This window comes from Cricetulus griseus, chromosome 7 (assembly GCF_003668045.3).
Source record: "Cricetulus griseus strain 17A/GY chromosome 7, alternate assembly CriGri-PICRH-1.0, whole genome shotgun sequence".
Lineage (NCBI taxonomy): Eukaryota > Metazoa > Chordata > Mammalia > Rodentia > Cricetidae > Cricetulus > Cricetulus griseus.
In genome coordinates, this window is record NC_048600.1 from 44,120,125 (window position 1) to 44,133,661 (window position 13,537).

General features: G+C 47.0%; 1 protein-coding gene across 8 annotated transcripts in view; it reads left to right on the forward strand.

Annotated features, from left to right (window-relative positions):
• The first annotated feature begins 12,128 nt into the window (after nucleotides 1-12,128).
• Nucleotides 12,129-13,537, forward strand: part of Pkd1 (polycystin 1, transient receptor potential channel interacting) — a 51,179-nt gene continuing 49,770 nt past the window's right edge. For all 8 annotated transcript variants that reach the window (XM_027424935.2, XM_035447851.1, XM_027424937.2 and 5 more), the window contains exon 1: nucleotides 12,129-12,525. In XM_027424935.2, coding sequence (XP_027280736.1) covers nucleotides 12,311-12,525 — 215 coding nt within the window. In that variant the 5' untranslated portion in view covers nucleotides 12,129-12,310. The remainder of the gene's footprint in view (nucleotides 12,526-13,537) is intronic.

The window sequence follows — 13,537 nt, forward strand, 5'->3', positions numbered from 1 at the left end:
CTCTGGCTTCATTCATGTCCTATGGTTCAACTTTACCCCTCAGGGACCTATTGTTATAAAGCAAACCCAGAAAAGCCTCAGGTCTCCTTTCCTTGGCTCCCTTCACTGACCTCCTACCTCTTTCAGGCCAAGATCTGTGTGTCCTGACCTAGAGTGGGGATACTGGGCTCCCACTGCTGCATCCCCTGAGGGTGCCAGATATCCCACTCTCACAAAGCCAGCCTCAGGATGATTGGCCCAGGAGCTCAGCTGGGTACCTCAGCAGCCTGTGCCCACTTGCCTCCTTCCAGCTGCTGCCCAGAATATGTCCAGTAAGTGGGATAAGAACAAAGAGTTCAAGTTTAGATGCTCTGGGGCAGGGGCTGCGAGTGGGGAATTTTGGATGAGTAATGAAAATAGGGCAGGCAACTAGGAAGAGAGAAAGAACAAGCAAGCTAGAAAAGGTGGGAGGGCAGCAGAGGAGGGGAGCTTCCAGCACAGAAGAGACAGACATGCTTTTAAAATGACGAGCGTTTACATAAAACCCAGGTCTCTGCTGTCTCCTGAGAAACCTCAAGTCCCAGCTCTCTCCTCCCCACAGTTCTTCTCATCTTTGATCACTATATCTCATGGCTCTTCTGTTCCCATCTGTTTCTCACCCTGGAATGTAAGCTTTCTGGGCACAGGAAGCAGCTTGTCTTGGTCACTGCCATATCCCTGGCAGCCAGCTCCTGGCCTCAATGAGCAGTTACTAAATTGGCGAAAGAAATGTAAGTTAGAAACTAAGCATGGTGATGCAAGCCTTTAATCCTAGTACTTATAAGGCAGAGATAGACAGATCTCTGTGAGTTAAATGCGAGCCTGGTCTACATAGCAAGTTCCAGGCCTATCATTGCAACATAGTGAAACTCTGTTGTGGAATATTTGCTTAAATAGGCAAAGATGTGTTACATTTATTTATGTTGTGGAGTATTGCTTTAACTATGTAAAAGTATATTACATTTGGGTATTTTGTTTTTTGCGTTTTTTATTGTTGTTGCTTTCTTTTGTTTGTTTGGTTTGGTTTTTCAAGACAGAGTTTCTCTGTACCTTTGAAGCCTGCCCTGGAACTCACTCTGTAGACCAGGCTGGCTTTGAACTCACAGAGATCCACCTGTCTCTGTCTCCTCAGTACTGGGATTAAAGGCATGCACCACCACCGAGGCCAAAAGTGTGTTACATTTGTTTACATTGCATTTGCTCAATGATGTAAAGATATGTTGCTTTACCTGCCTATAAGACACCTACCTAATTGGTCTTATAAAAAGCTGAATGGCCAATAGCTAGGCAGTAGAGGGATAGGTGGGGCTGGTGGACAGAAAGAATAAATAGGAGGAGGAATCTAGGCTCAAGAGAAAGGAGAGAACAGAGAAAGAGAGGGAAAATCCTGGGGCTGGCCAGGCAGCCAGACATGGAAAAGACTTTAGACTTACAAAGATAGAATAGATGATAGAATGTTTTTTTTTAAATCTTGCTAAATGTTAATGGACTAAATATTGTAGTTATAGTTCTTGATTAATAACTGTTTTGTTATATATAATTTTACTATGTTAAAGTTGAAACCCTTCTTTTTATTTAGACTGAAAAGAGGAGATGTTGAGGGATGTCCTTCTGTATATGTTTCTTTTATTAGTTGATGGATAAAACACTGTGTGGCTAGTGGCCAGACAGGAAGGGTAGGTGGGGCTACCAGAGGAGGAGGATTCTGGGAAAGGTAGGCAGAGTGAGAATGTTGGAGAGAGTCAAGATGCTGCCAGAGGAGTAACAGTATGCCGGGCATTACCAGGTAAGTCACAGCCTTGCTACAATACATAGATTGATAGAAATGAGTTAATAATTAAGACAGAGCTAGCCAGTAAGAAGCCCTAGTCATTGACCAACAGAACAGTTTCCTAATTAATACAGCGTCTGTGTGTTTATTTGGGTCTGATGGAACTGTGGGACCAGGCTGGCAGGAAGAACCATCTGCATCAGGAAAAAGCAGAAAAAGTAGGACATACAGAATGAAAGAAAGGTAAAAAGCCTGAGGCAAAATGTAGATGAAAAGAAAAAAGGTTAAAACAATCGCTAAGAGATAGTGGGACAAACATAAGATAAGGCCTAGCATTTATAATTAATATTGTCTCCATGTCATGATTTTGGGGGCTGGCAGTCCAAGAGAGCCTGCTGCAAAACCCTGTCTCAAAGTTAATTAATTAAAATAAAAATAAAGAGTTGGTATGGTGGGGGGCATGCCTTTAATCTCAGCATTTGGGGAGGCAGAAACAGATGGATTGAGGCCAGCCTAATCTACATAGTTAGTTCCAGGACAGCCAAGGCTATATTTAGACTCTATCTCAAAATGCAAAACAACAACAAAAGAAGATGGCTAATTATTTGGTATTTTTGCCAGTAATAAAGTGAGTGGATCTATGTCTCCTGCCCTTGAATCTGGGCAGTAGCAATGATAAAACAGAAGTGACCCCAAGTTTCTTGTACCCTGAGACAGTGGTTTTCAAAATCTGGCTGCCATAACTAGAAAACGCCCAGGCAGCCAATGGAGAAAAACTGAATAAGCCGAATTGCTGATAGGCACAGCTCAGTGGATGATGCTCTATGTAGAATAGGACTTTGCTATGTAGCCCAGACCGGCCTCAAACTCAAAATCCTCCTGCCTCAGCTTTCCAAGTGCTAGGATTATAGTGGGCCACCATGCTCTTCTAGAGATGAGCCTTTTTGTTGTTGTTGTGGTTTTATTTGTTTGTTTTTTTTTTTTTTTTTGAGACAGGGTTTCTCTGTCACTTTGGAGCCTTTCCTGGAACTCCCTCTGTAGACCAGGCCTGCCTCTGCCTCCCAAATGCTAGAATTAAAGTCATTTGCCACCACCACCCATAGAGAGGAGCCTTTTAAAATCTGTTTCCTATGTGTTTGGGAGATGTTTGTAACATAGCAATAAACAACTAATGACAGTGCAGAGCAAACTTGAGGGAAGTATCCAGTTTGGTGAGAAAGGGTCAAGAGGGTGCAAGGGGCTTAGTCTGGCCTGGAATCAGTCCTTGAGTCTCTTAGAAAGAGCACTGTTGATCAGCCCCAAAGGCAGGAAGTTAGGACTGGCTGTATGCACCTGGGAAGAGTGTGGTCCAGCCCTCAACCTTGGAATACAAACATGGCTCTATGCTTTAAAAAAAAAAAAATGTGTGTACATATCATTGTCCCCAAATGAATGGAGCTACCCTGGTCTCCTTGAAATCTTGCCTTTGAATCCTCTTACAGTCCTGACCTTTGGTCTTCTCATGCCCCTCAGCTCCTGTAACTTTTTTTTTTTTTTTTTTTGGTTTTTCCTAGACAGGTTTTCTCTGTGTAGCTTTGGAGCCTTTCCTGGCACTCACTCTGGAGACCAGGCTGGCCTTGAACTCACAGAGATCTGCCTACCTCTGCCTCCTGAGTGCCCGGCATATTTTTTAGTTTAACATTTTTGTTGTGTTTTGTTTGACAGGGAAACAGGGTTTCTTTGTGTAACTGGCCTGGCTGGCCTCGAACTCAGAGATCGACCTACCTTTGCCTCTCAAATGCTGGGATTAAAGGTGTGTGCCACTTAATCTGGCTTCCTGAAACTGGTCCTTCTGGGAGTCTGAGCCCTGGTGTAGCATGTGCCATGAGTCCCCAGCCCAGCCTCACTCAGGGTTCCAATTTTCCCTAGGCTTCTATCTTTACCCCCACACCAGAATCTGGCCTGTGCTGGAGAGCAGTGCAGGCAGGAGCCAACATCTCCTTGACCTTACAGGTTCTGCTTGGAGCCTTGCTTCTCAGGCTCCTCCTGCCCCTACTTCCTGCACCCTGGATGCCCTCCAGTGGTTCTCTAGAAGCTTGCTGTGTGTCCTCTGTGCCCATCTGGAAACTTTCTGAGGACAGGATGGATCCTATGCTGCCTGCTCCTGTCCTCACTGGCACTGAAAGGAATGGGTTGTGATTAAGCAGCAGAAAGGGAGACTGGGCTTCAGGGGTCCTGTAGCAGGCAATGGCAGAGTCCCCAAAGCTTTCGTTCTCAGAGCACTTCATGATGAGTCAGCTGCAGGACTCAGCTGTCAGCTGTCTAAAAGCCATGGGGCAGAGGTCTCTTTCTTGCAGTGTGACCCCATGTATTTGGTATCGCCTCTCTGGACCTACTTCCTGTTCTGTGAAATGTGGAGGAGGAGTTGATCTCCAAGGGCCCTTCCTGCTCAAACACCTTATGTTCTATGAAATCCTTGTGAATGTTGCCATGGAAACGTCAGAAGAACTGCAACAGCCCTGAATTATATGAGAGAGACAGAGACACACACACACACACAGAGAGAGAGAACACTGAGTCACCCTAGAAGCAGGTGATGTCAGCGGTATGTTGACTCTGGCATCCAGATATAAAGGGGCCACATATATTCTGCTCCTGAAAAGACACCATCAGTAGCCTACTCATTTTGGTGGCCCTAATATCCTGCTGGCTGTTAGTAAGAGGTGAGTGGCCATCTGCCTGAAGAACCATGTATCTCTATGGGGCCCACGCAGAGAGTAGCTCCTTTTCAGGTTAAGACCACAATGGCTTATGCTGTAGAAGCACTTCTCACAAATGAAGATGAGCTTTTGCACAAATTACATTCATAGGGCTGGGGTGTAGCTGAAGCAGGGCTCCCACTTAGCACCCAAGAGGCCCTGGATTCTCTGGATTCCAACCCTAGCACTGAAAATAAAAGTCACATTCTCTATTTTCCAGTTTCTGAGTTGGTCCCTCTTGTCAACACGGCAGGAAGACTGATTGGGGTCATGTGGATATATATTCTTTTTTTTGTTGTTGTTGTTTTCGAGACAGGGTTTCCTTGTGCAGCTTTGGAGCCTATCCTGGCACTCGCTCTGGAGACCAGGCTGGCCTCGAACTCACAGAGATCCGCCTGCCTCTGCCTCCCGAGTGCTGGGATTAAAGGCGTGCGCCACCAACGCCCAGCCAGGGTGCTGGGATTAAAGATGTGTGCCACCAATGCCCGGCAGTGGATATGTATTCTTGAACAGCATTGGAGATCATGAAATGATCAAACAGTCCCTTGCTTTGCCACATAACCCCTAGAGCATAATAACTGACTTCCCTGTGACTGAACTTGCATTGTGCCTTCTTTCTTTTTCTTTATAGGGGAAGAGTAGGAGGTGCTTTTATGTTGTTTGGTTTTGTCAAAAACTTTTATGAATATCTAATTCATATATCCAATAACTTCATAAGTTTAAAGTATACAAGTTGAGCCGGGCATTGGTGGGGCACACCTTTAATCCCAGCACTCGGGAGGCAGAGGCAGGCGGATCTCTGTGAGTTCGAGGCCAGCCTGGTCTCCAGAGCGAATGCCAGGATAGGCTCCAAAGCTACAGAGAAACCCTGTCTCAAAAAACAAAAAACAAAAAACAAAAACAAACAAAAAAAAAAAGTTGAGGGGCTAGGGAGATGGCTTAATGGGTAATGATATGCAAACTGGGCAAGATTGATGACCTGAATTCTGATACCCAGCACCCAAATTAAAATTTAAAAAAGAAAAGAAAGAAGGCAGGCTTGGCAATATGTATCTGTAACCCTAGAGCTGGCAAATGGAAATGGGGATTCCAGGGATTCAATGATTATCTAGTCTAGCTGAAACATTGACCTCCAGGTTCAATGAGAGACTGTCTCAAAGCTAGGATAGGGCTGGAGAGATGGCTCATTTGCTGCTCTTGCAAAGGACCTGGAGTCTATTTCCAGAAGACAGTTTACAGCTATCTGTAACTCCTGTTCTAGAGCAGCCCTCTTGTGGGCTCTGTGGGAACTGCATGCATGTCATGCACTTAACATGCAGGTAAAAAAATCATGCACATAGAATACAAAATAAGTCATTAAAAAGTGTCCAGATGTCATGTACCTTTAATTAAGGAGGCAACGGCAAGTAGGTCGTTTAAGTGAGAAAAAACCAGCATAGTCTATATAGCAAGTTCTAAGCTAGCCAAGTATACATAGGAAGAGGGGAGCCAGGCTTTGGTGGCGCACGCCTTTAATCCCATCACTCAGGAGGCAGAGGCAGGTGGATCTCTGTAAGTTTGAGGCCAGTCCGGTCTCCAGAGGAAGTTTTAGGACAGCCAGGACTACACGGAAAAACCCTATCTTGAAAAACCAAAAAAAGGGGGGGCAATAAACTGGGAGTGATAGTAAACGTCTTAAATCTCAGCACTTGGGAGGCAGAAGCAGGAGGATCTCTGTGAATTCAAGGCCAGCTGGATGTTGTAATTTAAAAACATGGCTTGTGAGAGAAAGATACCATATGACAGAACTTGGATGGAGGGTTTTTTGTTTTTTGTTTTTTGTTTTTAATTGGGGGAATAAGAGTGAATAGGAAAAGGGGGGAGGGGAGCGGGGAGACCAGCCTCTGGGGACAAGAGCAGCAGAAAAGAAAAGTGGGGAAGGAGACAGAGAAACTGGCAGAGAAGCAGGGGGAGAGAGAGAGGGAGGGAGGGAAAGAGAGCTGGAAGGTGGGCAGGGCCCCTTTAAAAGGGAACATAGTGAATGTGTACAGGTAGTGCTCTTAGTGGCTGCAGCTGAGAGCATATCCTGTTAGAACCCCAAGGACAGGCCAGTACAGATGCCTGAATACTCACACTGGTGAGTTCCAGTATAGCAAGAGCTATACATAGTGAGACCCTGTCTCAAAAAAAAAAAAAAAAAAAAAAAGTGGGGAGTGGGAGGGAGGAAACCAACAAAGGTGTATACACACACACACATCACACATATTGCTAGAATACACATTGCTGTTCTTTTCTTTTCTTTTTTTGAGACAGAGTTTCTCTGTTTAACAGTTCTTGGGGCTAGAGAGATGGCTCAGAGGTTAAGAGCACTGACTGCTCTTCCAGGGGTCCTGAGTTCAATTCCCAGCAACCACATGGTGGCTCACAACCATCCGTTATGAGATCTGGTGCCCTCTTCTGGTGTGCAGATATACATGGAAGCAGAATGTTGTATACATAATAAATAAATAAAATCTTTAAAGAAAAAACAAATTTCTGACTGTACTGGAACTACCTTTGTAGACCAGGCTGGCCTCGAACTCACAGAGATCTACCTGCCTCTGCCTCCCGAGTACTTCAATTAAAGGCATTTGCCACCACCGCCTAGCTATTTTGAAGTCCTATCATGAAAAACAAAACAAAAAAGAAAGCGGGGTAGTGGTGGCACACGCCTTTACTCCCAGCACTCGGGAGGCAGAGGCAAGCAGATTTCTGTGAGTTTGAGGCCAGCCTGGTCTACAAGTGAGCTCCAGGCCAGCCTCCAAAGCCACAGAGAAACCCTGCCTTGAAATCCCCTCTCCATGGGCCAGTTGTTGGTGGCACAACGCCTTTACTCCCAGCACTTAGGAGGCAGAGGCAAGCAGATTTCTGTGAGTTCGAGACCAGCCTGGTCTACAAGAGCTAGTTCCAGGACAACTTCCAAAGCCACAGAGAAACCCTGTCTCGAAAAACAAAAAAACAAACAAACAAACAAAAAGAAATCCCCCTCCAAAAAAAAAGTCCAAAACCAAACAAAAAACAAAAAAGAAAATTTATTGTGTGAAAAAGGCATGTACCACCACATCCAGCCACAGACACTTTCATACAGTCTTTTAGAGATGATTATTCTGGGTCTGCATGGCACCTGCCTTTAATCCCAGCACTTGGGAGCCAGAGGTAGATGGATCTCTATGAGTTCAAGGACAGCTTAGAGTACATAGTAAATTTCAAGTCAACTAGAGCTATATAGTGAGACTCTGTCTTAGAACAATAACAACAAAATAATAATAATAAAAATAAGAAGAGAGTGGAGCTGGAGAGATAGCTCAGCATTTAAGAGTGTGAACTGAAAAAAAAAGTGTGTACTGTCCATCCAGAAGACTCCAGTTCAGTTCTCAGCACCCATGTCATGTGTAACTCCAGTCCCAGGGAATCCTATACCGTCCTCTGTCCTACACAGGACCTGCACATATATGGGGTACACTCACACAGACAGATATATACACATAAAAGAAAATAATCAAATAAATGTATTTTTTAAACAGCTGATTAATTTGTTTTACTTACTTAGTTTCGTTGTTTCCTTTGGTTTTTTTGTTTGTTTGTTTTTGTTTATGAGCTAGGTTCTCATTATGTAGCTTGACTGGCTCATAACTCGATCTGTAGACCAGGTTGGCCTCGATGTCTGCCTGCCTCTGCCACCTGAGAGCTGGAATTACAGGTGTGTGCCACTCTGCTTCACTTTTTTCTTGTGGGTGTATCCTTCTGCCCTTTGAGTTCTTGAATGTTCTCCTGTTCACCTCTCTTTGCTGGCATGTTCCCTTTAACCTGTAAAACTTTTCCCATATTAAGAAAAAGACTTGGTACTTCTGTGTCCTGTCCTTCCTTACCCCATGCTGCTTTCCCTCCACACACATGGAGACTTTCCAGGACAGCTAAGCACAGACTTTGTTTACAGACCTTACATGCTGTCTACCTGCTGGCATATGGCTTCCTGCCAAGTCTTCCATTCAAAATGCCTTCTATAAAGGTCACTCCCTGCATCTTTCCTTTAGCAATGCACAGGTGACACAGCAACGGCCAAGGTCAAGGTGACCTTGGAGAAGCCCTTGTATCTGGGGTTCTGACAAACTTGGGACAAATGCTCTGTCTACAGTAGATGGCTGGTAAATATGCATCCTTTCAGTCCTCATGCTAGTGTTTTCAAGCTGTTTCTAGAACACTGTCTTTTGTGTGTGTGTGTGTTTTGAGACAGGGTTTCTCTGTGTAGCTCTGGCTCTCCTGGAACTCACTCTGTAGACCAGGCTGACCTCGAACTCATAGAGATCTGTCTGCCTCTGCCTCCTGAGTGCTGGGATTAAAGGCGTGAACCACCAATGCCAGGCCTACAACACTCTATCTACAATTCTTTATTAGCTTGTAGATTTTCAATTGTTAGGTTGGAGCTCCTCCTTATACTAACTTCCTCCTTCCTTATATCTGGCAAAGAAGTGGGCCTTGAGAATGGACTACATCCCTCCCATGGTCCAGACTTCTGGGTGGACACATTATTTACTTCTGGGTCATTTGGCCTCAAGAACCCAGACCACTATTTGCTTCCTTTTCATCTCTGCCTTCTGCCTGTGTGGCATCTACCTGTTCTTCTTTGGGACTGGTTGTACCAAACATTTTAGTTCATCCCTAAAATGTGGACTCACTCATGCATCCCATTATCCACAGAAGTATGGTGGTGAACACTTATCTTCTGGGGAATTGCAGAGCTCTATGTGGCTCATGTCCCCAGCCGGCAGCAACTAACTTTTGTGCACACACACACACACACACACACACACACATACACACACACACATTAAAAAAATATTGAGACAAGGTCTCACTATGTAGCCTTGACTAGCCAGGAGCTAGTTGTATAGAAGAGGCTGGCCTTGAACTCGAAGAGATCCTCTTTCCTTTGCCTCACCAATTCTGGGATTAAAGAAGTATGGCACCACTATACCTAGCCCCCCAAAAAATTAAAAAATAGTTGTTGGGTGTTGGTGCCACATGCCTTTAATCCCAGCACTGGGGATGCAGAGACAGTTGGATCTCTGTGAGTTCAAGGCCAGCCTGGTCTATAGAGAGAGTTCTAGGACAGGCTCCAAAGCTACAGAGAAACCCTGTCTCAAAAAACAAAAACAAAACAAAAAACCCAAAACGAAACAAAAAACCCAAAACAAAACAAAAAGTGATTGCTGGGTTTGGTGATGTATAACTTTAATTCCAACACTACAGAGGCAGAAGCAGGTGGGTTCTGTGAGTTCAAGGCCAGCCTGGTCTACACGAGGAGTTCCAGATCAACCAGGGCTACATGGAAAGACAATATCTTAAAAAGAAAAAAAAATTAAAAACCTTTGTCTGTAAAGTATAAATGTTTGTCAGATGATGTCATATGCTTATAATAGAAAAAATTAAGAGCCTGAAGCAGGGGGATTACCATAAAGTGAAGCCAGCCTGGACTGCATAGTTTCAGATCAGCCTGGGCTACAGTGTGGAAAAAAAAATAACAAAATGACAAAATTTCCAAACTAGCCAGATTTGAGAGGATCATGCCTTTAATCTGGAGGCGGTGGCAAGTTTCAGACCAGCTACATAGACACTATAGACACTGTCCAAAACCACACACACACACACACACACACACACACACACACACACACACAAACAAAAAACTGAGTTACAATTTCCCAAGCATGGGACCTAGTCTTCTTTTAAATAATATTTGTTTATTTTGTGTGCATTTGTTACCTACATATCCTCTGTCAAGGAGGATAGAAGGACAACCTTGGAATTCCCCGGTTGTATGCTGCCATGGGTGCTCTGAACTGAACACCGTCCTCTAGAGCTCTTAACAGCTGAATCATCTCTCCAGCTCTACTCTTATGCCACCCCAGTGTGTGCATATGTGCGTTTTGTGTCTTCTCTTCTTGTTTTAGTTTTTCGAGACAGGGTAGTCCTGCCTTTGTGTAGTCCTGCCTGTCCTGGAACTCATTCTGTAGACCAGGCTGGCCTCGAACTCAGAGATCTGTCTGCCTTTACCACCCAAGTACTGGGATTAAAGGAGTGTGCCACCACCATCCTGCAGTGTTTGTGTTTTGTTGAGAGAGAGCCAGTAAGTAGCTTTGTCAGGTTTGGAGTGTGTTAAGTAGATAGGATGACCTTGAACTTTTGGGAATCCTCTTGACTCTCATTCCAGAACGTTGACCTTAGAAACGTGTGCCACCGTGCCCTGTGCGTCTTAATATATTTAATAAGGCAGTTCATTCACTTTTATTAATCCCAGAATATGCTTATTTGCCTCAGAGAAACTCTCACCTCCTTCCCTCCAGCCTTAGAGCACTAATCAACTTCCTGTCTTTGTGGCTTTTCCTCTTTTAAATACTTGTAAATGGAAACACAACATGTAGTTCTTGGTATTCGTCACCTAAGCATGTTTTCAAGCTTTATCCAAAGTACTGGGCTTGAAATACTTTCTTTCATGTTTGTTTTGTCTTAGGTCCTGCGCACAAGGATCTGTAGTAGCTCGAGTTGGAAGACTGGAGCTGCCTGAGCGAAGGGAGGGACAACAGCTTCCCAGCGACTCAGCAGCCGCAGGGTGGGCTGCTCATGGGAGTGGAGGGCACCGCGATGAGCTTCACCCACTCCAGGTGAGCGCTGTCTTGTGCATCACTTCCCAGCCTTTGCAGCATCCCTTTGCAGAGGTCCATGAGATGACGCAGCAAGTATTTGTTGACTACTGTGGAGACTCACGTTGGCGGTCTCTCCAGGAGCCGAAGAGTGAAAACGCACACAGCGGACACCCAGAAACAGTAAGCCGCAGTTTTTTTTTAAATTTTATTTATTAATGTAGGGAGCGTGCTATGGCGAGGATGTTGCGGCCAGAGGACAACTTTGTGTAAGTTCATCTTTGAGTGGGTTTCGGGATCCAGCTCAGATCAACAGGCTTTGCACCGCAAGCTCCTTTATTTGCTGAGCCATCTTTTCCGCAGCTATTGGTGTTTTCAATGCTGTGACTGTTGATTACAGAAGGCTGGGGGCAGAGAATGCTACTGACACCGGGGAAGCCTCAACAGCCAGAAGACCTCACAAGGGGAACTCGGGAAGTGGTAGCCCTCCAGTCTCACATAGCCTCTCTGTAGCCCGTAGGAGACTGACCCTTGTAGTACCCCGCCCACGCGCTCTGCGGGCCTCACAGCAGCTTGATGGGTGGGGCCTCTTAATTCAGCAGCGAGGGGGCGGAGCCTCTAGTCTTGTCTATTGCTGGCCCTGCAGAGCAGGGGGCGGAGCCTTTGGAGGCCACCCCTCCCATATGGCTCCGCCCACCAACGACCCTTTAGTATTGGGCGGGACCCAGGCGGACGCCCTTCCTTCAGGCCCCGCCTACTGCAGGATCTGCAGGGCAGAGGGAGGAGCCTGCGAAAGCCTTCTCTTCATCCAGCCCCGCCTACGGTCGACTTGGAAGCGCAGGGGCGGAGCCTGAAGACGCGCCGCCTTGCGCGGCGCCGGGGGTGAGGTAGGAGGAGGAGCCGATGCTGGTCTGCAGTGCAGCGCGAATGCGCGAGCAGGCGGCCAAGGCCCTGAGGTGCGGCCTGCCCCAGAGCGCTGAGCAGCTGTCGCGCCGCAGACAGGCCACGGCCCCCGCGGTATCCTGTCCCGGCCCGCATCATGAGGTCCGCGGGCCCCTCCTGAACTGCGGCTGCCGGCGCACGGGGCCTCGGGGAGCCGGGGCCATGCGCGGGCTGCGGTGACGATGCCGCCCGGCGCGCCCGCTCGCCTGGCGCTGGCCCTAGGCCTGGGCCTGTGGCTCGGAGCGCTGGCCGGAGACCCTGGGCACGGCTGCGGGCCTTGCCCGCGCCCCTGCTTCTGCAGCCTGGCACCCGACTCCGCCTGCCGCGTCAATTGCTCGGGCCGCTGGCTGCAGACGTTTGAGCCGAGTCTGCGCATCCCTGCTGACGCCACCGCGCTGTGAGTAGCTGCGCCGAGGCAGTGCAGGCGGTCGGGCGGTTGCCATGGTGGCGGGCGGCCTGGCTAGAGCATCACGACTGGGTCCTACGGGAGCCGCGCTGAAGCAGATAGGGCCCTTTCTGGAGCGCTGCAGCGCTGTCGGCCGCAGGGTGTGGGCGCGGTCCCGAGCTAGGGCCGCAAGACGCTGTGGGGCCTGGCCGCTCCCAGGGCGAGGTTCCAGTAGGGATGTCGGCCCGACTAAATAAGGAAAACCTTGGACCGCAGCCGGCGTGACCCAGAAGGGTAGCCAAAAATCCCAGTTTGTGTGAAAACTGACGTCTTACGCTGCGGGGCTTCTCAAACAGGAGCTGCTGCAAGCGCTTGGGGCGTGGTAGGAGGTTTCATAATAAACCTTAATTAGAGACTAATTGAGATGCATTCTGGGGTAGGGGATTTCTGTCAGGGCTAGAGATGGCATCTAGGGGAGGGGGCAGACAGGAATTTGATGAATGTGTAAGAATTGTCTATGCTTAAGGGACAAGGTGGATCCAGCGGACTGCAGGCTGGTCCCCGCCACGTATGGTGACTGATTGAGAAGTGTTAGGGACTAGAGGATATGATGAGAGTGGGCCTCTGGTAGGGCTGCATTTTCTTAGGAATTTAGGGAAGAGAAATTGCCTGGAGGGGTCAAAACATTTGAGACCTGGTGAGTTTTGCATTCTGAAAGTAACACAGTTATTGAGAGATTGCCTTGAGCCAGGCTTAACTAGGCATTTTTAATAGATTATCTCACTTAATTCCTAGTCTAATTCCCTGGAGGGTGGTAGAGCTGGACCCCTGTTTTACAGACAAGGAAACAGAGTTGGAGATGTGATGTAATTTTTTCAAGGTATCACATCCTAGACATAATAGCCTCAGGTTTGGACCTTTTGTAGTGCTGGGGAGCAGGGTTGGATCAAGAAAGATGAGGAGGACAGATTGCAGAGATTTGTCTCAGGGTCTGCTGATTTCCTGGGCACTTAAGCTCCAGAAG